We start from the raw sequence: 23,985 nt of genomic DNA, 5'->3' as shown, positions 1-23,985 counted from the left end.
TTGTTGGTCACTTTTACAGTCAGCAGTCAATAAAAAAGGTTTCATCAAAAACTGTGAAGAACCACAACCACAAGAAGTCCTCGAGCATACAGTCATAAGTGTACACAAAAAAAGTAGGTTGATAGGCCGAGTAGTATGCAAGACACACACGCACACAACCAAACACAGTGTCCCTCCAGGCTTACACCCGCAGAGATAAAATAGTCAGAAAGTTTTAATGAAGTTCAACCTGGAAGGGTTCTTCTGCAGATCCTCTGCGATGGGACCATATGCAAGATTCATCTGTGGTATTAGGCCAGACATGAAGAAATAAGACTTCACAAGGCGTTTTTTTTTCTGGAAGCTTCTTCACTCACAAGCAAAATAACTTTCAATATCCCTTTTCCCTTTTTAAGTCCATAAGTTTTGTTTGCACTCCAGTATCTCATTGTAGCTGTCTCTTCTCTCCCCAGACTCCCTCAAGCAAAAGATTACAAAGAGACAGAATTAACATCCAATCAACATGGATAGAAAGTCCTTGTTGTCCCAGATTATTCCTGTATTATGCAGCCCTGTCTGCAACCAAAACATCCAAAGCTTAAGGGAACAATGTTTCTTGCTTTGAAAAGCGATACAGGAGCACACACAATCCCAAAAAACATGCTCAGACAGAAAAGCAAACTTTTTTTTTTTCCTTTCGCAACCACAGCCTCCTTCCCCTCTCTGTCATAAACTCAAACAGCCCTCACCCATCTCCTTCTCTTACTTCCTGTGTCTCGTCCACTCCGTCTCTCTTTTGCGCACATGCTTACACACTCCAGCACACACACAGTCACACCTCTGGTGGGGTGGGGTTCTTTATTTCATTAACAGCCGCTTGCACGCCAAAATTCATTATGCCAACCTTCTGTTCTCGCGCACCCAAGCATGCCAGCTAACGTGCGGAACAAATTTCTCCAACCCCGCCTCCCCCTCTCTTCACCCATCCTCCCTCACTCTTCCCCCCACTCCTGCTAATAAGTATGTTTAGGATGTGATTCACCTGCATCAAAGGCTCCGTGTGAAAAAGCCCGCTTTGTATCGCCCGTCCATGATTGCTCATTACTGTCAAACCCCTCGGTGTTTCCCTCTTCTTCTTAGCTTTGAAGCCAACAGGTAGCTGCATCCGAAATGCAAATAACGCAGATATCGTTACATCCTCTCGTGACTCCTAGCTCTTAGAGAATGTGATAGTATAGCGCTGATGGGGCTTCTTTGTGAATCATAACTCTGTGGAGTGGCTGCTTAGAATTTGCTGTTTAATTCTGTTTTATCTGAGCTGGAGAAGCTGTTGTCCATGGCACAAATCTCTGGCGGCATTTTTTGTGTAAATTATACATGCACAGAAGGATGTTAAGATGGCTATTACTACTGCGTTACTAAAGGGAAGTAAGTTGAGGAGAAAATCCTGAATAGTCATCGTTAATGGTGAATTCCAGCCTGATTGCGGTGAAACTGATGTTTTATTGGATTAAATGAAGCAGTTAGGTGATTTTGTCGTGTTATATTTTTGTCGTCTTTGTTAAACGTACTACAAGGAGTTTTTAAATGGTTATGAAGCAGTCTCAATTTACTATGGATGCCTCTGTATGACCTATGTAAGCAAACAGGACCATGAGTAGAAGACCTGCTGTTTATATATGGTTATAGTTATTAACTCTATTACAGAGTTTATGTTCAACTGTGTCCATTGGTTAATTGGTAGGTTGGCTGGTTGGTTGGTTGGTTGGCTGGTTGGTTGGTTGGTTGGTAGGTTGGTTGGTTGGTTGGTTGGTTGGTTGGTAGGTTGGTTGGTTGGTTGGTTGGTTGGTTCCGGAGGTACAGCACTAAAACAAAGTCTACTTGTTTCACTATCGTCATATTTCAGTGATTAGTCTTACATGGCAACAAACAAAATACATGACATTGCTATGCATCCTGCAAACAGCTGTGTTTCAAAATATGTCGCATCTTTATTCCACTCACGTTCAAAACAAATGCATGCGCCAGCCAGATCAAGATCTTTAGGATATGAAGTGGTGGAAACACTACCAATTTACCAAATAAAAGTTCCTTGTAGCTGCTTTAAAGTATAGGTTTCAATCTATAAACGTATCAGCGACTGTACTCATACCTCGCAATACCTCATCAAACCTCAGGAGACTGCCCTAAAGAACTGCTTACTGTTGTCGATCCCACCAACCCTATGGCCATGGATATTGACAGGTTGGTACCTTGGGTCCGGCTGTGTTGTGACAAGTTATTCCGAGTGGAATAAAAAGAGGCTTTGTCTTGAAACAAAGCAGTGGCTAAGGAGGGCTTTCCAGCCCTCTGGGACTTGCCTTATTTATGAGAACACACTACCATGGAATAAAACATCTGAGAATGACTGCCACTCTGGCCTCAAGTCTCCAGTGCTTTTTCCTGGGGTGGATGACGACACTTGAAATATCAGTTTCGGTTAATTTGTTAGTTTTTTGTCTCAGACATGGTTCAGTGGACTGAATGAAAGGTTAGAAGCATGCCACATGTAATTACTGCAGTTTGTGGCTTTCAGAATTAAACTGAATATGTAACTATGAAAGTAAAGGTCACAACAAACTAACACACACTACTTGGCCTCATTCATAGCTATTCATACATGGCCCGGCTCCTCTGTTCAAATCTCATGCTCTTGACTCTCATTTGCCCTCATGTTTTCCCCTCTCTATTTTCCCTTTCTACTTGCCATTCCACCCTGTGCTACTTTTCCTGATATTACACTTAACCTCTTTCACAAATATATTGCCTCGCCTTTTTGTTTCCGGTCCACGCAGCAGCATGTGTGTGTGTGTGTGTACTGTGTGTACTGTGTGTACTGTGTGTACGTGAGCAGGTTTCTGTAGGGTTGTAATTGCTGGTTGATTTGTGGTCAGAGAGGGTCAGACATCCTGCAGGGAACATGTCAGGCTTTTAAAAGCAGAGAAAGAGAGCCCAGCCCTGCACCCGTTTAACCTAGAGCACCTCCAGGGAGGTCAGAGCACTCAATCAGCTCCTCCACTTTTATTAGCTTAGGATTCAATGTAAAATACTGGAGTGTGCCTGCTTGTCTACTCTAATGCATGTATACGCTTGTATTTGAATACACACGGCGACTCATATTTGCACAAAACTAGGAATTAGAAACGGATTTAGGGAGATTTCCTCAGACGTATAAGGGTATGGTGTAGGGTTGAATACCACAAATTATGATAGGACGATTCTCGCCAAAATCGACCTTGTTCTCCCGGGACAAATATCCATGGGAACCCAGGCTTTTTAATGTATGTGTGTTCACTCGCTGAAGACTGCCATATGCACTGAAACAAAGACGCCTTCTCCAAACCTCATTAGTGCTAACACACCACTGAAAGATGCCAACTACTAAAGTCTGACCTTGACATACTGTTATTACACTGTACAACTCTATCAACGTTTTAGCTGCACTCGTCGCTTTCAATTAGTTTTCACGCTAAAATGGCATCTTATCTGTAAGATATGTGGCAAAATATGTTTGTTATAGAATTAAAAAATAAATCCAGCCGTGCCAAACTCACGAGTGTTAGAGCAGCATTCAGTGGGTTGAGCATGGAAAGCAGAAGATAGCCCAAAGGAAAATTCATTCATAATCTAGTAGTCAGTTCTCGAGTGTTGAAGCATTATTCTAAACAACTAAAGTAGACCCCGTTTTTTTTAAATGTTAAAAAAAACAGTGGGCAAAAATCCAAGTCTCCAAAGCCCAGAGATACAAAACTGATTTGAAAAGATTTTACACCCTTTTTAAAGCTGAAATTTTCAATCTAGATGCTAACCTAAAGCGTGAGCATGGAGACATTTTAATTACATTTTTCTTTCCCAGTTGTCTTTTTTTTTTTTTACGTTTAAAAAGAAATCCCCTGCTACTTCTTGTAACTTGTTTAAGAGAATGCTGCAACACTGTTTTGCTGTGAAGCTCCAGACATTTTTTGTCTTGACTATGAAACTTCAACTGCATTGAGCATTGTAGTGTGTGAGTGTGTGTGAATGGGCGTCTGTGTCTCTACATTGTATCATGTGTTTTTTTTTTATTTGTTTGTGTGTTGTTTTTGTTTGTTTGTTCTGTTTACTTTCTATGTATGTTTACTAGGTACTATTTATGTTTGTATTTTCGTTGATATTATGGACCCCCTCGAAAATGAGATGGTACATCTCAAGGGGCTATCCTGTTAAATAAAGTCAAAGTCAAATAAACTGCATTGACATTGTGCCTCAGTCCAGTGAAACAGTAAGACAAAATGGCTGCATAAGACAGATGCTCCTCCCTTGCCACTGGACACAGTAATAACCTTAGGTCAGCACTGGAAAGCTGGTTGCCAGCCCCCATATAAAAACCATGTAAACCGCACAATCTAATGAATATGAAAGAAAATCATCAAAAGTGTGTGTCATAAAGAGGTCTGTGTTAACAATCAAGCTCTATCAAACTTTCTATGGAATGTTTATAGGAGAATTTTTAAATCACAGGATGTGTTAATTTTGTGGATACATTTGCTCTGGTTGCTTTGTTTCACTTTCACTGGACAAAGTCGAACATTTTAGTCATAACAAACACAAATCTAAAATGACATCACATTGACAGTCAGCTAATTGGTTTGTGGCTAAATGGCCCCAGCTATAGCTCGTCCCGCAACCACGGTGCCATAATGAGATATAAGGAGTCGGGGACACAGAGGACATGCTGGAAGAAGTGATGGATTCAGTCCAGATGGTCACCAGTGCAGACAGGACAGCAGGAGCTCTGTTAACACTTTTTAACACCACTGCAAACAGGCAGACAGCAGAAACTGCTACAATACTACTATCACTCCTCACTATTTTGCGACACGTGTGTCCGAATGATACGATAACACAAACAGTGACAGAAATGTATTCACAAATGTAAGATTTGTGTTTTGACGGGTAATAATAATCTGAATTTTGGCACAGATGCTGTGATGATTACAGCCTTGAACATAGGTCTCAGATAACATACTGCACAGAAAAATGTCTTTACACATGTGCGACTACAGTGCATGTAAGTAAAGGTGCGTTTGATACATGGCTGAAGGACTGCCGGTGTCCGTGCCACACGTCAAGGTGTGGAGGAATGCAGTGATGGAGGCCGTCCCGTTCACTCCAGGACCAGCAGAGTCTAATGGCTTCTCATCAATTCCTCCTGTCGGGGGAAGTGTGTGTCATGACTCCTGTAACTACTTCTGACAAGAGTGATGAAGCACTTGTTAAAGTTGTAAGATTCTGCAGGAGTTTGAAACCTTTAGATATAAATCTGTGTAGAGGGAGACGGACAGAGACAGTGAGCGAGGGGCAAACAGAGGAGGGGATGAGTGAAAAGGCGAGAGCGGCTATGGTTTAGACATGACAGATCGGAGAGAGTGGATAGACAGAGAGAGGAGGGGGGGGGGAGTGAGAGAGGCTAATGATCTCCATCTGTCTTCGAAAGCTGGGAGAGAAGAGCATCGTTAGGCTTTTGGAATAAGGGGAAGCAAACAAACACATGATTTGCGGATCTCACCCTGGCACTGTGTTATGTGACTGGCTTTGTTTGAGTCAGCTGGTAAAACGTAGCTCAGAGACAGTTTAGACGATCAGTTGTGTCACGCTAATGATCGCAGCTCTCCAGTAAGAGAGCCTCTGTAACAATATGTCTCTTTACTTTATGGTGTATGAATGCCAGAGTCTATTTTGGTAGCATTTTCGTATGTGTGTCCAGTATTCATGTTAATGTATGTTTGTTTGTTTAGTTCGAGTGTTTTTGAGCGCGCATCGTGATCTCAGATGAGACGACTGAATCCCTAATTAGAATTTGGCACAGGCACTCTATGGTGGCTCTAACATCAAGGGGAGGAGGTGTGTGACCAAGTGTGTGTGGCCACTCATGCCAGAACAAAGTATTTGGAAGTGTGTGACTGAAAGTATACTAGTATCTCCTCTTCTGGCGGGCGGCTTGGGTAAAAAGAGAGTGATTTATGCTGGTGGTAGCGCTTTCCTACTGTTGATCTGATTGGTTGAAGTTAGCCCATGATAGACGATGATAGACAGATGGTTCACCCAATCAGTTGCCAGGTACTTTTTTGAAAATGCCGTCCCTTTTCCAAACTGTTTCTAGCAGCACCTTTTCTCTCTCTTACTGTTCTTTGTGACAAACCATCGGGTGCATCAGATCAGTTAAAGTCCAATAAGAAGTCCAAATTAAACAGCAGAATACATCATTAATTGATGCCCTGAAGTGCAACACAAGAAATGTCTGATTTGGTGCCTCTATTAGACAATTATGTCATAATTTGATGACAATTAATGATGTTGTAACGCTGTGGTTAGAGTTTGCAGAGGTCTCAGCCATACCTGCCAACACTATTTTCTCTGGAGTCTCTGTATAACCCTTTCTCCCGCTCTGCTCCTGATTGATAATTTCTCCCGTTAATCTCCCAATTTCATAGTGATGCGAATCAAAAGGGAGTGTCTCAGTTTCTTGGCAACCCAGAGGCAGGCAGGCATGCACAGACAACCCTACCTGATGTGTGTCACCCGTCCCTCCACTCAGTTTGCCACTGAAAATGTAACAGGTGCAAAGAAGAAGAACTACTGTATGCTTCCAAATTTCACTTATTCAATTATTTTAATGTGGCACAAAAATGACGTGGTGAGGTTTAGTGAAACACCCTGGTAAGGGTTAAAATTGCTGCCCTGTTCAGCATCATCACTTGGTTACAGCCAGGCAACTATTGTGGTCATGTTTAAAGAAGAAACAGTCGAACTTAACACGGTCTATTGTTCACAAGTCCGGTGTTTGGTTGACCCATCCATTCACCTCTGTCTCTCTGTAACAATTTCCTCCTGTCAAAATCCCTACAGCTGCGAGACACAACACTGTAAAGATATGTTGTTTTACAGCACCGGCTGAAACCACTGATGCTGTTTACCACCGTGCTGTCATTCTTCCTGGGAGAACAGTTACTTTAAGTCAGCTTTACTTTAGCAAGCATGCATGTAGGAGTTACTGTATGAAGCATTTCACTGCTGTAAAATGGAGACAAGAAGAAAACAAATGTGTTATATAAGAGCGAGATCCAGCAATCCAGTCAACCAAACGTTCTGTATTGCGGGCAAATTCAAAAACACTCTTTTGGCTCATTTTGGGACATTGCTCCGCTACTGTATGTCGAGCTAGTTTCTGTGTGCATTTCAAATGGGGGTCTCGTTCTTTGAAGATGTGAGCTGAAGCAGAGGATCAGTTGTCTCTCCCTTTCTTCTCCCCAGCTACCCTCCTTTTCACAGGCGCTACTCGTTGTCCACCTGTCCTCATCGGCTAGTCAAACATCACTACCCGTTTTACCTGAGTGGGATCCATTTTTGCATGTCCGCCCTATTGATGAAGAACCAACAGGGTGCCAATTGATAGTTAAACCGCTCTGAGAGAGATGTAAAAATCATTTGGTCCGCTGAGAGAATTGGCTCTGCTGAAAAAACAGCTCTCACTGGTTGAATAATAATGGATTCTCTTTGTTGACTTGTCTGAGGCTGCTTTTTAATTCAATTTTAAATGATTTGAGGGTATTAAATAAACACATGCGCAGGCTGATGGAAAATATTAAGTCTCATTCCACCATTTAACCATTTCCAATTAGAGGGACTGTCTCCCACATAACCTCCCGTAAGAAGTGTTTGAACAAAAAAAACACGACTCAGACGAACCAAATGTATAGCAAAATAAACAAAAGAGTGCGGCGCCCACATCGCATTGTAAATCACATCTTGACAGCAACATATGACGTTATGACAGCCAAACAATGTGATGATTAGGTGCCATGTTTGGTTGGAAACTGCATTAAATCTTGAATTGGTTCCTGCTGGAGATAAACAGAAGGCTGTTTAAATTCTGTCCAAACACAACAGATGAAAATCATTCAGACAAATTGCAGTGCAACACTGTAAAAATGGTATTAGAAGCTATTAAGGAAAGTTTATCAGTTTAGCTTATGATATCTTTATTCAGACATATTCAGCTTTGAAATGAATCACAGCAGGAGCTTTTCATTTATTTTCATTCATAATTTTCTTTAAACCAACCAGAAAACTCTTTTTCAAAAGAAACCTGGCAGAGAGTGCGGTAACAAAACACTGCGACAATGGTTAATACAAAACAACATAAACAGACGAAGACAACTATCATCCAGTACAAAAGAGTATACAAAATATCCAGTCATGTGCACTTTATAGCTGAATGAAACTCAAATGTAGCAGCCTATTAAAAATCCTTTGAACTCTGAAACAGATGGCTCACACTGGATGCCAAAAAAAGATAAAAACATTTTGTTACTCTATGAAAAAAAAAAAGAAAAAACTTGCAATAACACAAATATAACCTACTTTAGCCACACTCAGCATCCCTGCTTACCGCAAGTATGGGTAATGAGAAATGTGGACTAGTCAGAGGTGTTTTTAACATACATTCTAGGATCATAAAACACAGTTCATGATGTGCCAGAATGTAGAAATATTATACAATATACAATCATACAATCATGTCTTTATAGCATTAATACTAATAAACCATATTGAATTCAATTCTATGTATCCTGTTAAGACGGTACATATAGAGCTATAGTCCTGCAGGTAGAGCTCTTTGCATTTCTTCAGTTACTGCATTGTAACTCAAGGCTGACACTGACGCACCATCTTGCAGGGCGAACAACATCATTCACTTTTTCATAATAAATCTTACATGCATGGTGCCTGTTATCATGGCATTGCAGGATAGAATCCGGCTGGGTAACATTCACCCAGGTCCTCTGTCACACTGTGTAGGCAGACTTAAGCTTTTCCACATGTCAAGTTGAGAACAACATAGACAAGTAGACTTTATCACACCTATTGTATGAAGATGGGAGGGAACAGTGGATTGTGTGAGATGCTCAGGTTGCTGTGGAGAGCTGGGTCAAAGGGAGCTGATGGAGCAGATGGCAGTGAGCTGACCCTGCAGGCAGCCTATCTGTTCCCCTGTAACTTCATGTAAAGCTCAACCCTACAGGTGTCACCTCAGGTAAAATCTGCTGGCACCAACAGTGTGTTTACACACCTGGACAGACCTGAGGCTGCTATGCACACATGCGCCCTTCCAGTGGGATTATACGTAATGCGTGCTGGTTGTAATGTGCCAGGACTGTGTTAATCCCATCCCTCAGGTGTGTATCCACCTGCTTCAGCTCTCCCCTGCAGTTGACTGGGTCAGCCTCGTCCTCCTGCTCTGACAGAGTAACAGAATGGAGACCAGGCCACTCGGGCTTCTCTCTGAATAGCCCACGGAGATGGGCACTGATTAGAGAGCTAATCCTCTTTCGTTGCCCGCTCTAGGACGAGCTGCCCGACGGTTTGATGGTCAGGATCTGTCTTGTCTGAAAATGGTTTTCTGTCGAGTGTCACATGTGTCCCTTGTCGATTCTCCCCCTGCCTATCAGCATAAGCTCCACACAGATGTATTTATTGTACGTTTTACTCTTTCATTTAGCAGGAATGGCTTCTTTATCGCCACTCCACCGCTGCGCTCTGTTATCTGAGGCTGACAGAAAGGTGTGTGTACTGTATGAGTGTGTGCACGCCTGCTGTGTGTGTTTGCAAGAATCAGCAGCCTACATGTGCTTTGGGGCCACGTGCAAATGTTTGCATGATGTGTGCGTGCGTGGGTGTGTGAATGTACGTGCGCTAGGCCGGGCGGCCGGCTTGTATCCTGATGTTGCACACCGGTCAACGTTAAGCACTGACATTGCATTATTGAATGTGTACACGCCTTCTGTGCGCCGAGCCCTAATGGAGGAACAGTGTAGTGTACGCTCTGCCCATTGGGGAACATTAAAGTTCACAGTGATATCATCCAAGATACACTGCACAGACACACACATAAAGGCTGCCAGGGAGGGGCCGGGGCATAAACTGGGTTGAGTGCGGAGGAAAAGAAGCCGAGGAAAGAAGTGGAGAGGTTTACTGAAAGGTAAAAAGGAGTGCGGTGGGGCCGATGCGGGGACAATGACAAAAGGATGAAAAGATGACAGTGGGGGAGAGAGGGACACGCTTCTTAGCGAGAGAGAATGAAAGAGAATCTGGCTGTGTGCTTCAGTGAGAGAGGTTAAGAACAGAGCAGAGTCAGAGAAAGATGAAAAGAGTGAGCTGTTGTGCTCGGAGAGGGCACAAAGCAGAGCAGTGCTAAGCTACACCCACACAGATTGTTGATGTGTCGATACTTCATCAGCGGCGCGGCTGAGGCTGGAGTCTCGCAGACTTCTCTTACTGTAAGCACCGTGTCTGCTCCCCATCAAGCGATCCTCCTTTTTATCCTCTTAATTTTCCTCTCCTTCTGTCTTTACCTCCTCCGCCCATCTCTGTCCTCTTTCATCACTCCTCCCTCCGCCCGCACTTCCTCTCCGTCTTTGTTTCTTTCCACTTCATATCCATCCAAGTTCCCAGAAGCGGTAATGTTCAGCACTCGCTCATAAAACAAACACAGACAGACACTCGCTACTTGTGCAGTGTCCGCCCATTTATTCGTTCTCATTTCGACTTTGAATTACATCGCGGGCGCGCACATCCTCGCACGCTCCGTTTTTTTTACGCGTCCTCACAGGCACATAACCCTGTGAAGATCATAAACGTGCAGGAGAGTGCTTTCTCTCACACCTTCTCCCTCTCTTTCTTTTGCTCTCCGTTTGGCAATTGTCGTTGCCTGTCTTCTCTCCCAACGCATTAATATGAGTGCACGCATGCAGACATGCATTCTCAAGAGTTCACACATAGACACGGTTCCCTCCTGCGCTCATTATGGCTGGTTCACTGGGTTTTCTGATGTCTTTGCTGTGTGACTCACAGATCGTGCAACATTTTGAACCCTGCCTTGTGAATCTTGCTCTTTGCTCCATGCACAAGTGTTTGGCATAGAGCATCTGGCAACTCATCCTGTAACACAGCACAGTGGGACCAGCAGCAGCAGCAGCAGCAGCAGCAGCAGCAGCATTCCTACTGTTAAGTATTAGTATTTTCTTGAGTTACATGATTTTCTTGAATTTCTTGAGGTGGGAGGATTAGCACAAACATTTTTTTATATCAGTAACAGCAAACAAATAAACAAGTTTTAATGAAAGACTTTCCAGCCAGTAGATACGTTTAAATCTGCATCAAAAATAACTTTTCATGCAGGTAAAGCAGCTGCTAAATCAGGCTGCATTTATCTGTGAATGAACACGAGTGATATCTGTTGTCCACAGCTGTTTTTCCGGAATGAAAAGCTTCTCCTTCAGTTCATTAAATCCCAGCAGCCGTCTGAAGGCAGCAGGACAGATGTGTTGATAAATCTGCAGCCTCCAATTTGAGAAGAGCGCAGTGGCATTACGTGCAGCGTCCACTGTGCTTACCTTCATTAAATAGTGTGTAAACGACAGCGGGCAGCTACATAATAGATCCATACACCTCTGCACACACCAGACAGGTCTGTATAAATCAGTATTCTGCTGTTTGTGAGGGAGACATCAGATTACCGAAGCTCATTAATCCTCTGCATCACGGCCCCCCTTCCAAATGTTGTATTCATTTCTGTCATCACTGTGCTAATTAACTGTTAACTGTGTGTGTATTCATTAATCACCACACACTGATCTATACAAACCCTCAATACAAACCCAGCCCTTTTGCACCTTGCGCTGTTGCACCTTCATGAACCAAAAAGCAGGGCCTTCATTTCTAAATATTTAAGATTTATACTTTGTCTCAAAATCATGTATTTCAGTGTGCTTATGTTCAATTTATAAAAGATACTGAGCATTAAAACCTTTGTTTGAGCAGGTTCTAAGAGTCCCAGTCGAAATGTACACAGATATGATCTATAAATCTCAAAGATCTATTGTACTTTTTCTTTTTTCCCCTTTCCGTCAGTGTTTTATATATGTTCCTGTGCATGTAAAGCTCTTGAAAGTTAAAAAAAAGCTCTTCTCTCCCACAGAAAACACTGCTCCTGAAATGCCTCATCAGTAGTCCCGCTTTAATTCTGTGACTTTGTGACATCACACTACGTCACCATGTCATAAATTTGCATAATATATGCCCAGCAGCTAGTTTGGCCATACGAATTGATTTAGCACAGCTGCTCTGTTGTTGTTAGCAGTGCTGGCTAAGGCGTGTGTGAGCTGACCAATCAGAGGAGGATGGGTATTTGGGAGGGGGCGGGGCTTAAAGAGACAGGCGCTAAAACAGAGCACTTCAGACAGCGAATACAGTGCTGCAGCACTGGACAGTGTGAGAAAACTAATGTGTTTTTTGAGTATTAAAGCATGTAAACCTGTTCTAGAAATAACTCAAAATATAATTATGAACATGAAAATGAGCAGAATATGTCTCATCTAAATCTATTAAAACTGATGGCACATGAGTTTCCCTCAATATAATGCCAGCACAAATAAGGGTTTAGACAGGAATAGCCATGGAAAAAGAGAAGAAAGATTTTTTGGAAGATGATGATTACAGTGATGGTAGAGGAGACTGAAGTCAAGCAACACGTATTATGAGGTGGACTTAATAGCGGGTTGACAAGTCTAGACTTTGATTAGAAATGTGATCATTTCCACATTGAAGCAAGTGCTTTTACTGCTTAGGCCACACGTAAGATCAAAATTGATCATATGTCCCTTTTATAAAAGAGGCCCCAGGTACGCTCGGTGACTCCCACACAGCCTACGTTGCAATTTGCGAGATTAAAACAGAACCCCACATGTGTTACATACAGATCCCCCCGGACTGTTAGAAGAGATGAATGGGCAAGCTGTGTGTGTGTGTGTGTGTGTGTGTGTGTGTGTGTGTGTGTGTGTGTGTGTCGTGTGACAGGGGTATATTTGTGTGTTCATGTAACACTGATTTTGTCAATCCTGTACCTGCTTTATCAGTGCATTATTTTTAATTTAATTAAAATTGGACACAAATCATCATTGTCATTTCGATTATGAAGCAAATCCTGCCTAACACCAGTCATCAAAGTCTCTCCGGTCTATTCAGCAAACACTGAATTTGCGGGTGAATCACATCTGAGTGTGTCAGAACGTGCGTACCTTTCACAGCGTGTTTTCATATTTCTGCTCATCTCTGATGCACAGGAGGAAACCATAAAATCTTGGGGCACCTCTGACTCTCTACCCACCCCCACCTCAGCCTTTCTGCTCACTATTCTGTAAACAACAGACCCATAAAAATGCTCCTTATTCATTTCAAACACACTTCACATTCCCCGACTGCTTAATTGAAGCGCTTACTGTGACTACAATGCCAGTTATTCTATCAACCTGCGTAAAATATAATCCTTGTTGAGCGTCTGAGAAACAAATTAAGACTGTCTTAATGAGGTTGCTTTATACATAGAGAATGATGCATTATTATACCACACGGAGGCACATACTTCCTGAGCATTTATTTTTGCAGCCACTTGAAGTATGACTCAGGAAAATGCTTTGGCTAATTGATGTTGAGTTACATTAACGAGGCTCTCTGATATTTGTGACGGGTGGCAGCCCGGGGATACACCTGTAAGATTACTGGACTGAGCAACGGCATTTATAAGGGGCAGAGATCCGCGGTCGCACACACACAACACATGCATGTACACGCACACCTGCTGAGAGGGCAGAATCATGGTAAACCTCAAACAATCAATAACACATTTTCTCCATCTGCTCCCTTCACTCTGTGTCTCTGCGTCGCTCTCCGCTCCCTTTCTCTCTGAGTTTCCTCCTCTTTTTTGTCAAATTCATCTTTAATTGGTCTCCTTGTAACACTTATTAGGTAATGAATTGTTAAATGTGCTTCTCATTGGTTAGTTAACATGATCTGCAAATGAGCGAGGAACCGACATGTAGGCAGTGGCTTTTAATTTCCTCTTTCTCCTTCGTTCACAAAGATATGGATTATTGAGGCCCCGCGGCTGGAGCCCTACTTTGAACAGCTTGATCACTGCCATGTTTCATCATCAGATAGACTCTGGTAATCGGAAGAGCTCGACTGGCCGGTCGGCCAATTGTTCTCACTTTTCGTGATGATAGCCATTGGACGGCGCCGCTGACTGTGATGCAGGAGCCTGTCCGGCCATATTTGTGGGATAGAATACGCTCTACTGTTGCTTTGATGTTGAAGTATTTCAGCTTTGCCAGAGGCAGGGCTCTTAGAGGAGAGCACAACAGTGGTGGACAGTGGGGGAGCGTGATGTGGTTTAGGATGAATATAGCTGCTTTTATTAGCTTCCTCTGGATGACACCATTCAGCTCCCTGCTCAGCCTCTCTCATGTGGGAAATGGTCGACTCTGGAATTGAATTCTGTATACTCCGAGGTGACTTTATAAGGGTATCATACAGGATGGTTATTGCACCATCAGGAATGTAATGAAACTGGCTCAAAGGTGACAACTGTACAGAGGAAGGTCACCGCTAATATATGGTGATCTCCTGCAGTACAATATAGGAGCCTACCAGCCGTAGAGGAGAACCGAGACTTCTCTAGTCGAGCTTAGCAGTCTTGGGAGCCTCACAAGGACTTTGTGTTTGCTCAAATCTCCGTCCTTCTATTTTTTGCTTCTCCTCTCTGGCCCGACTGCCTTTGTTGGTAAAAATACTGAAAAACCTTTGGGAGCCAATTTCCTGAGAGCAAAGGACAATGGAGACCTGTGTTCACGACTTCACATGCATGTGTGTGTGCGTGTGTGCCCATGCATGAATGTGAGTACGAATGTCCGTCACTGTGACTGCATAGGTGCTGTGTCCATTACCCTTCCTGTATGAGTCGCTCATGTGCCAGTAATTATACTTCTGATTTGTTCTTATTTTCACCTTTGTCACCAATTTGCCAACAGCATATTTCTCTCTTGCAAATCCCCTACAGCCGCCCCCACAAATTGAATGACTAACAGAAAAAGCCCAGTGATCCAAGTATCTCAGCTCCATCCTTAATTCATTAATTTGCTGTTTCCCTACAGTCACTCACCCAGAATAATCCATCTGGAAAGTCCAGTGAGCTTTTCCGCCACCAAGCAGAAATGGGATTGTGGATGACTGATCACAAAGCTTATATCCACAGAGTCCCATTCTGTGCTAATGTATCCACATGTACCGTAGGACTGCACACACACGCACACACACACACACACACACACACACACACACACACACACACACACACACACACACACACACACACACACACATAAACACACACAGACAGACACACACATATAAAAGTTAATATAGTCTCTCCTCAATAGCACTTAAAACCTACTCCCAGTGAAGCATCTCAGGCTTTGGAAACATTGAAAACACGCTTCGAATTACTTTTGCACTCAAACATTTCGGTATACGAAGAAGCTTAGTCATTTTCTACTCCACCTTACAAGTGCCTTATACGTAAAGCATGCATCCCAAGTTAAAAGGAATACAGGTCAACTATGATGTGTTTGAAGGTTTACTGAGATGCTTCATGTCACCTCCTGATATTAATTCAACCTGGTTTGCGGCAGAGAACAGACAATGTTTCTGCCCTGAGGGCACTCAGACATCAATGTTTAAAGGGTGAAACATTGATCCCAGCGCATAAAACTTGCACAAGTGTACCAGGTCAGCCACTGGTGGAGTCAGGTGGGGAGGGGCAGCAGGGCAATGCTCCATTTTTAGTTTACTGCCTCTGCCCCTTTTAATCACTGAGCCCAATGAACACAGATTCACACAGGAGACGTTTACTGAATCTGTTCACAACTAGGGAAAGGCAATATGGACGAACTCTCCCATCATAGTGTAATTGTATATATCAGTAGTAGTATATATTGAGACACAGTAAATGTTCTGTACACTTGAGTTTAAAGCGAAAGACAAAATGGGAGCTTCTAACTCATCTTGGGTTGGTTGCTCTGCATTCAAAATGTCATTATCCTCCTCCATGTTTTCTTGTCTCGCTCTTCTTCTGCCACCAAATGTTGCTCTTACATCACATGAGCATGTGGTAAGCAGCCCTGCTGCACAGATCATGTAGCCCTGCGAGGCAGCTGGAGCAGTAAGATCATGCCAGAATCGCAAGATTACGCAAAATATCCAGCCCTGACTTGCTACAGCTCCACAGGTGGAAATGGTATTACCAAATCTATACACATTTGTAGCTTTGCATGGTTATATATACTGTCATACTATATTGGCCAACAATACACTGGAAAAAAAGTCAGTTTATTCATCCAACTTGTGATATATAGTCAATTAGACCTCGAGTTAGAAAAAAATGTGCACTTATCCTCAGGCTTTGATTTTGTCGGGCACTGTGGATCAGGAGGTAGAGGGCGTTGTCCATTCATCACAGGACTGGTGCCTCGACCCCCACCTCCTCCTGTCCACATTTCAAAGTGTCCTTCATCAACACACTGCACACCAAATGGCTCTCGATGGTTAGGAAAGAGCCTTGCATGCTGCAGACGGGAACTTTCCACCATCACATGAATACAGTTAATAGTGTCACAACACCAATCAGTCCACAATCTAGCTAAGTTGTCCTTGGACCAAGAGTTAATTTTCATGGAGAAATGTAATTCCAATCTGTTTTCTGTTCAACGAGTCTGTTGGAATTGCAGATGAGACAGCGGTGGAGATAAAACCACTCTAACCTTGAAAATATGCCACATAATCACTGAGCGTCTTTTAGAAATAAAAGGCATAAAACATCCATTTCTTTTCTCATGATGTTCACACAACCTTTCATTAAGTTAAAAGCTCACCAGATATATTTGCGTGTTTAATTACCTGTTTATGTCTGTGGTTGCTTAATTCCAGACTTTGCCTTTCCAGTGGCAATCAGAGACTCTTTCCTTTGTTAGGAGGTGCTCCCGATCCTCCGCATTTTAAATGGTGTCCCCCTCCTGAACCGTGATAATTGATGTATTTCCCATAAAGGAATGGTAATTAAGATAATGAGATTTTCAGAAGCAAGTGTAGCATGCCAAAATGAGGGGGAGCATGTTTCTTGACTGGTTCACTTTAGGTTTATAAATTTCCCTCTTATATTCTCTTCATTTCACCGCCTCGACTTTCCTCCCGCTGAAGTCTGCCTCCTATCTGTGCTCTCCTTACCACATCTGCTTCCCCTCTTGTCTCCCATACACAGCTTGTCCTCATTTGTTTGCCAGTGCATAATTGGCTATAGGATCACCCATTGTGTAATTATGTATAGCAGTTTGATATGTAATTAAAATTGTATCAGTATCCAGTGTAATTTGTGCTGTGTGATTACCTATTACCAGTGCAAACAGTTGTGCCTAAAAGCCCGTGACCGCCCCTCTCGTAGATGTCACCGTGCGTCTCTGTCAGTATTTGCATACCAGCAGGTGCGGCGTCTGAGCAGGAAACCATATTTACATCGACACATACTGTAAACTTTCTCCTAAGTCTCCTCACATGAACGCTCCTTTCTGACGGCTTGAGTAGTTGTTTAAATACGCCACCCTGCATCCCTTAAGCCAAGCACTTTACAAGACCGTGCACTTTACTTCCGACAAGACCACACACTTTACCGAGCATCCCCGTGCTGCTGAGTGAGTGAGCCCAGCAACATTGCATGGCTTGTTCCTCCCAAATACAGACACCAAAACAGAGCAGGGCTTTCAAACCGCTTGTTAGAGCTTGTTCTAATAAGGCTAAAGAAGAGGGGCTTGTGAGGACACTCTCAGGAAACATCTTAATGAAAGCACCAGGCTACAAACTGGCCTGAATAAGCCGCCGTTGCAAATTCAGCACTAAATAATTAGACATGCCTGAAAGGTCCGCTGCTGGGAGTAGCCTCTGTTTTATTCAATAACGAGTTTTTTTCTTTTTCATAGCTGATTTAGGAAGTGCAGGATTCATTTTTTGCCTCCTTAGTGCTTATGATTGTGTGCAGTGTGCGTGTGTCTGTGTAGTGGTCAAAGGTCATGACAGTAATAAATGTAATGCACAGAGTTTTATTACCATAAATAAATACATTAAAGTCACTGTACACACAGGCATACCTGCAGGCCTACATACTAATACATCGAACCAGTTTTATTCCAGTAAACTCCGTGTTTATCTTTATCCTCATAAGCATCGTGGTATAATTAGAAAAGGTCGACTCCTGCGCTCATTTTAACACAGAAGAAGAAACTAATTGGTCTGCAGTAATATCAAACTTGTCATGCTTGCTAGGAGAGAAATGTGGGTTATGATGAGCTTAACATGCCCCAGTTCTCCCTCATGATGTAACGCCACAGCAACGAAAAACAGTATCGTAGGTTTGAATGGATCACTAAATGTGCCAAACTCAAACAATGTGTTCAAATCAGCAGAGAAACTTACTTCCAGAGTGGCCATAAATATTTCAGATTTTCTTTCCCTTCATCGACTTCATCCATTTACTTGCAAACTTTGAGAAATCTTGCCAGCTAGCATTAGCAATAACGTTATCAAGTCACAACCTGTCATGGTGTCATTATCTCATGACACTGCTCTCACAGAAACTGAATATGAGGCCACAGTAAACCACAGTGGTAAACCACACACAAGGAAGTGTCTCCTTAAATTCAACTCATTAATGACTAACAGCTGTTTTATGGCTCTTAGGAAAAAGCTCCAAAAATTCCACCAAGGAGTTTATGTTTTCACCCCTGTCAGTTTGTTGGTTGGTCGGTTTGTCGGCAGGATTACAGAGAAACTACTGACAGGATTATCACAGAACTTGGGTGAAGGATGGGTCTCGGTCCAGAACAGACCCCATTTACTTTTGGTGCCGATCCAGGTAAAGGGACAGATCCAGGATTTTTCTCTCACTATCTTTAACATCACATTACAGGGCGTTTTTTTGACATTTCAGTTAGTATCTCAGCTATTAGTGCATGGATCTTGATCATCAGGCTTATTAAGGGTTGCTGGTATCTATGAGTGAGTCAAATTTGTTAGGGTTCCAAATAAAACTTGGATCCAACGGATTTAAATGTATTTTATCTGACATTGGAGGAGGCTTATTTGCATTGAAGGGGACTGTTTGGCCTCAGCAGAGGTATGCGCTCTACTGAGTGCCATTCTAGTTTTTTCTATTCAAGGCAGAAACACAAGACTTGGATTGATTTGGATTTCACATGCCGATCACACTTTTACTAGCAGAAGGTCAACTTTCTTTTCACAAAAGTGAGTTTGACATTTAGAAAAAATGTTAATAAAAACCTGCACTGTAGCCTCATTCTCAGAAAAATTCAATGGATTTGGCGTGCGTCAGCTACCTACTTGAAGTGCTGTGATGGAAATTATGAAATTCCACTGTGGACAAAAAAAAAGAAAGAAAAAAAAGCGTGCATGAAGGATGATGTGCTCCAGATGAACTTGCCGTTAGATGTGGACTTCCGTTTAGCAGCGCGGCGATAAAGAAAAGCTCTGTGTGCTGTATAGAAAAATACAAGCAGAAGAGGAAAACACATCCATAATTAAAGTAGAGACACTTTAAGACAGTTTGCCCAAACACTTATGTCACCATAACTACAGCATTAGTAAGAATTCCCCTTTTAATGTGATTGCCAATATGTGAGAGACCTCGAAGCACTCTGTTGAATTGATTTCCAGTTACTCCAGTGCAGCAGCTTAGTTGCCAGTGGTGGTTATGCAGTTCAGCTCCCACCTTCAATATGTGTGAATGTGTAAAGTAAAAAAAAAAAAAAGCATTCAAAAAATAAAAATACAAAGTTTTGTTATGTCGTCCTGAGTAGGAGATTACCTCACCATAAAAACATCCAACATGTAGACACAGCGCCTACATTGCTCTCCCCCTCGTGTTACCGTCTAGTCATGTACGTACAAGACCCTCTCTCAGTTCTCTTAACCCCTGAACCCTGAAGAGCGCAGAACACACAAACGCTTTTAACAACAATAAAACTGCTGCTTGTTCTGGCAGTCCCCAGAGGAAGGACTTCAGCAGCAGGTCTGACATCCGCCGTATGGATGATTAGCATCATTAGAGCATCAGCTGCTCCCCCTCACTCAGACACACACACACACACACACACACACACTCCATGATGGCTCTTCAAATACCTAACACTCATGCAGATTAAATGATGGCATGTTCTTGGCAAAGCAGTGATTAATTTATGATTAGAAGTAGGCCAGATGAAAGGTCTTTAGACACCAGAGAGCGATGTGTTTGCAAAGACACAAAGAGCAAATTGGAATGAGGACAGACAGAGAGGGGATGAGCTCTTATTCAGTTTGAGGAAGAGATAGGAGATAACCTCTGCCTTTGCTCTGTTATCAAATGTTAAGAAATCCCTTTAAGTCAGAAGGGGATGCAAAGAAAAACCAACCAAAGGCAGGAAGGACAAACAGAACTAGCTCGAAATTGCTCGATCAGAACAAAGTTTGCCTGCATTGTTGGATTGCCTTATATAATACTGTATTTCATTTGTGTCTTCTCTCCTTTTCAGCTCCTTTGACCGACAAGCCGCCAAAGATCCTGTTCCCCTCCGAAAACAAGATTAGCAACATGGAGCTGCAGCTAGGTAAGAGCATCATGGGATTTCCTCCAGCTGCAGTCAGTTCTATCTGTGTCATTTCCAAATGACAGCAAATGGATGACTTTACAAATCCTCTCCAACACACCTCCAGGCACTCGACGCAGATTGATGATGGCACTTTTATTTGCGGGAGAAACAGCATAAAAGAAACAATTGCAAAATGCTTTCCATATATGCAAATGGTGGGCGCTAATGTCCCCAAGGCTGTTTTGTCAACAATGAAGAGCCCATATGGTGCCAGGGTTCCATACGCTGGCTCGCCACATGGAAAGGCGGCTGCTTTCACTCGCCGCTGTTTGTCTTCTCTGACGTGAGGTCACGATGGGCCTATACCAAGTGTGCGTGCGTGCGCGAGCGAATATATGCGCGTTGCTGTGTTTGTTTCTGTGACAGCATATTGCTCGATTTCTGGGCACAGTCCGCCGTCCACATGGCGCTTGCCGCTCCACCAATGGCTTATGCGTCTGTCATGGCGAAGCCGATGGGACAATACTGAAGGGTCTGGAAAGCAGAGAGGGATTGGATGAGTATGTGAGAGACAGAGAGGGGGTGGAGAGAGACAAAGAAGGGTCAATGACTCACTGAGAGGTTACCTTTTGTCTTCTATCGGTGCTGTTGGAATCCAGGTAGTTCATTTAAAATGCCTCCACGGTTGGCTGATCAAGAGTGAAAAATTGCTGCTGTTGCTAAACTGACAAGCACGGCCTCACATGTCAGCGTAGTCACACCCATGCATGAACAGGTTGCACAATGCCGCTATTTGTGTCGTCTGTCTCCGGCCTGATTTCACTGGGATTTTGGGGAAAGGGTTGGTTTGTCCTCTGAAACTTTCTCGAAATGATTTAAAGCCCACCTGTCGGTTGTTGTTTCTCACGTGTGCTGTGTGAGTAAGTGTTGTTCTGTGTTGTGGCATGTCTGTGTATGTGTTAAAGGGTTAAAGGGCTAGTGCACAGTGATTTAGAGGCTTGTTAGACACAGTTTTTAGAGCAAAACAGCGGTGGGGGCAGTCGGCAAAATATATGATTGGTGTATGTCTGACCATCGGGAACACAGACCCACACAGTGACATCACCAGGGTCGTTTTTTCTCCCAGAGCCATAGAGGACAATATGACACTTGCCAATTAGTACTCCCCACTAGTCGAGTAAATTGGACTTGATGTGTAAGTCAGTCAGTTGCCCTCTAATGGTATCTTGCAGTGGTGTTTGGCACTACCATGTCAAAAAGAGATAATAAGCAAGGCGGAGAAGAAGAGAAACAAAATGCAGGATGTCGTACAGTAAGCCCCCACAGACTCCCAGCAGTGTCTAAAGTACAGTGACACCGAGGTAAATATTTTACAGCCGGGCTCCATTTTGTGTGCAGAAAAGTTGTCTCTCCCTCCAGACGAGAGTTTCTCTTTTATTTAGCTTTATTTATTTATTCTCCTCTTCCTTAATATTTGTTGAGTCATGCCCTAAGCAGCTTTATGGAGCAACTTGGCAGATTTATGGTTGCGAGAACGTGCACAGAGCGAGGCTGGTCCCTCGTGGCAAGTGGGAGATAGAGAGAGGGAGAAAGAGATGGGATCCAGCGGAGGCTAGTGGATGGGCAGTAAAATCAGAGCCGTAAGCAGAGAGATAAATCTGCAACACTGCCGGGAAACACAGCCCCACTTTATCTCCTCGGCTGCTGCAGACAGTGCAGGTCTCAGACAGCCGCCATCACAGTCAGCTCTGCACAACATGCACACACGCAGACATAAATAAAACACATATGTTACATAAAGTCTCACCAAGGACACAGAGGGGATGTAGTGGAAAGAACACAAAAGGCCATAAAAGGAATTGAAATAGGAAAGAAACGAGTGGTCGTGGAAGCAAAGAGCGGCGTCGGAGAGAGAGAAGAGAAAAGATGATGGGGAAATGGAGACAGGGCCATGAGAGGGAGTTTGTTTGTCTCAAGAGATGGGGGGGCTTGTCAGAGTGTCCCTTCCACTGCTCTCCAAAGGTCTCCTCGCATGCCTCTGCCACTGTGTCCCTTCCCGCTGAACAGCCAAGATTCTGTCACTCAGGACTACACACACACACACACACCATCACAGAATAGCAGCGTGTGTGTGCTGCTATCATCACAGATCTTCAAGGCTTCGGGGCTTCAGGAGTCCTCAGGGATGTGTGACTGTGCGAACACAGAAAACAGGCCTGTTTTTTTTCCATCTCAAATATTGCTTTTTGGACAGCCTGACATTTTCGATGTCGTTTCCAAAGGAGCCAAAATCAAGGTTGTGTAGGATGGTTTGGATTCTGTCCGTTAGCCAGCCAGTTTCTCTGTTGCCAGATTTACTGCTGTCCCCCAGTGGTGAGTTGGTGCAGTCCACTTGCACCTCTACAGAAGAGGAGGATGATTCATATTGTGGGGTTTGGATTTGTGTCTACGCTTTGGGCTTCATGAGACGGAGCTAAGGCAGAAATACACACACACTTACAGTATGTGACACATTACACAAAGCTCGGAATTTAAAACACACACACGCACCCACACACAGACTCACTGATTCGGTGTTGATTCCCTCGGGATGATTTGTCATGGATTCGCCGTCCCGGAGGACGGGTTGGAGGGATATAGCTCACGCTTACGCAGCATGTCTCCTTCTCACCAGCTCTCCCTCTATCACACACACACATGCACAGACACTTTCACATGCCCCTGCACCACTTGGGGTGGATAGGTCACACACACACACACATGCACACACACATACACACATACTTGCGGGGCAGTCCTCGGTAACTGTGGGATAATTGTAACTGATAGAGGACTCCACTGTCCCCCAAAGCCAGCAGATGGGTGCACTCTAGTGGAAAGGAATTAGAATCAATTATTTCAGAGTGGAGGACCCAACGGCAACAGCACGGGCAGCAGGAGGGGGATGAGTCTTGTACAGTAGGGTCAAAAACCACCAGTCAAAATACTTCTGTTTTCCATTTCTATGTAATGTAATACTATTTTTCATTACAAATGGGCTTAACGATTTAATTGAATTGGAATCACTGAAAAGAATAGCTTAGTATCTGATACGTCCCCCTTTTGCTTTAATGACAGCATGCACTCGAGCTGGCATGGACTCCACAAGTTTGTGTAAAACCTGATGACTTATGTTATCCCAGCATGATCTGACAGTGCAGGTTTTTATGAGGTCACAGAACAGCCTGATGCATGATCAATGGGGTTGAGGTCAGGTGACTGTGGAGGAGAGTCGATGACAGTCAGGACTCGTTGGTCTTCTTCGGTCTTCAAGTAGTTCTGTCAAAGGTTTTATGGTGTGTTTTGGGTTCCAAAGAGCTTGTGGATTGTCTAGAGTTTAACCTTGGTAAACACTGATTTT

General features: G+C 43.4%; 1 protein-coding gene across 6 annotated transcripts in view; it reads left to right on the top strand.

Moving 5' to 3' along the window:
* il1rapl1a (interleukin 1 receptor accessory protein-like 1a) overlaps positions 1–23,985 on the top strand; it is a 184,307-nt gene that overhangs the window by 101,493 nt on the left and 58,829 nt on the right. For all 6 annotated transcript variants that reach the window (XM_084361497.1, XM_084361499.1, XM_084361498.1 and 3 more), the window contains exon 6: positions 20,529–20,603. In XM_084361497.1, coding sequence (XP_084217623.1) covers positions 20,529–20,603 — 75 coding nt within the window. The remainder of the gene's footprint in view (positions 1–20,528; positions 20,604–23,985) is intronic.

The sequence above is a fragment of the Pagrus pagrus genome (assembly GCF_965226575.1).
Source record: "Pagrus pagrus genome assembly, chromosome: 9".
NCBI lineage: Eukaryota > Metazoa > Chordata > Actinopteri > Spariformes > Sparidae > Pagrus > Pagrus pagrus.
This window is presented reverse-complemented; position numbering and strand designations above follow the sequence as displayed.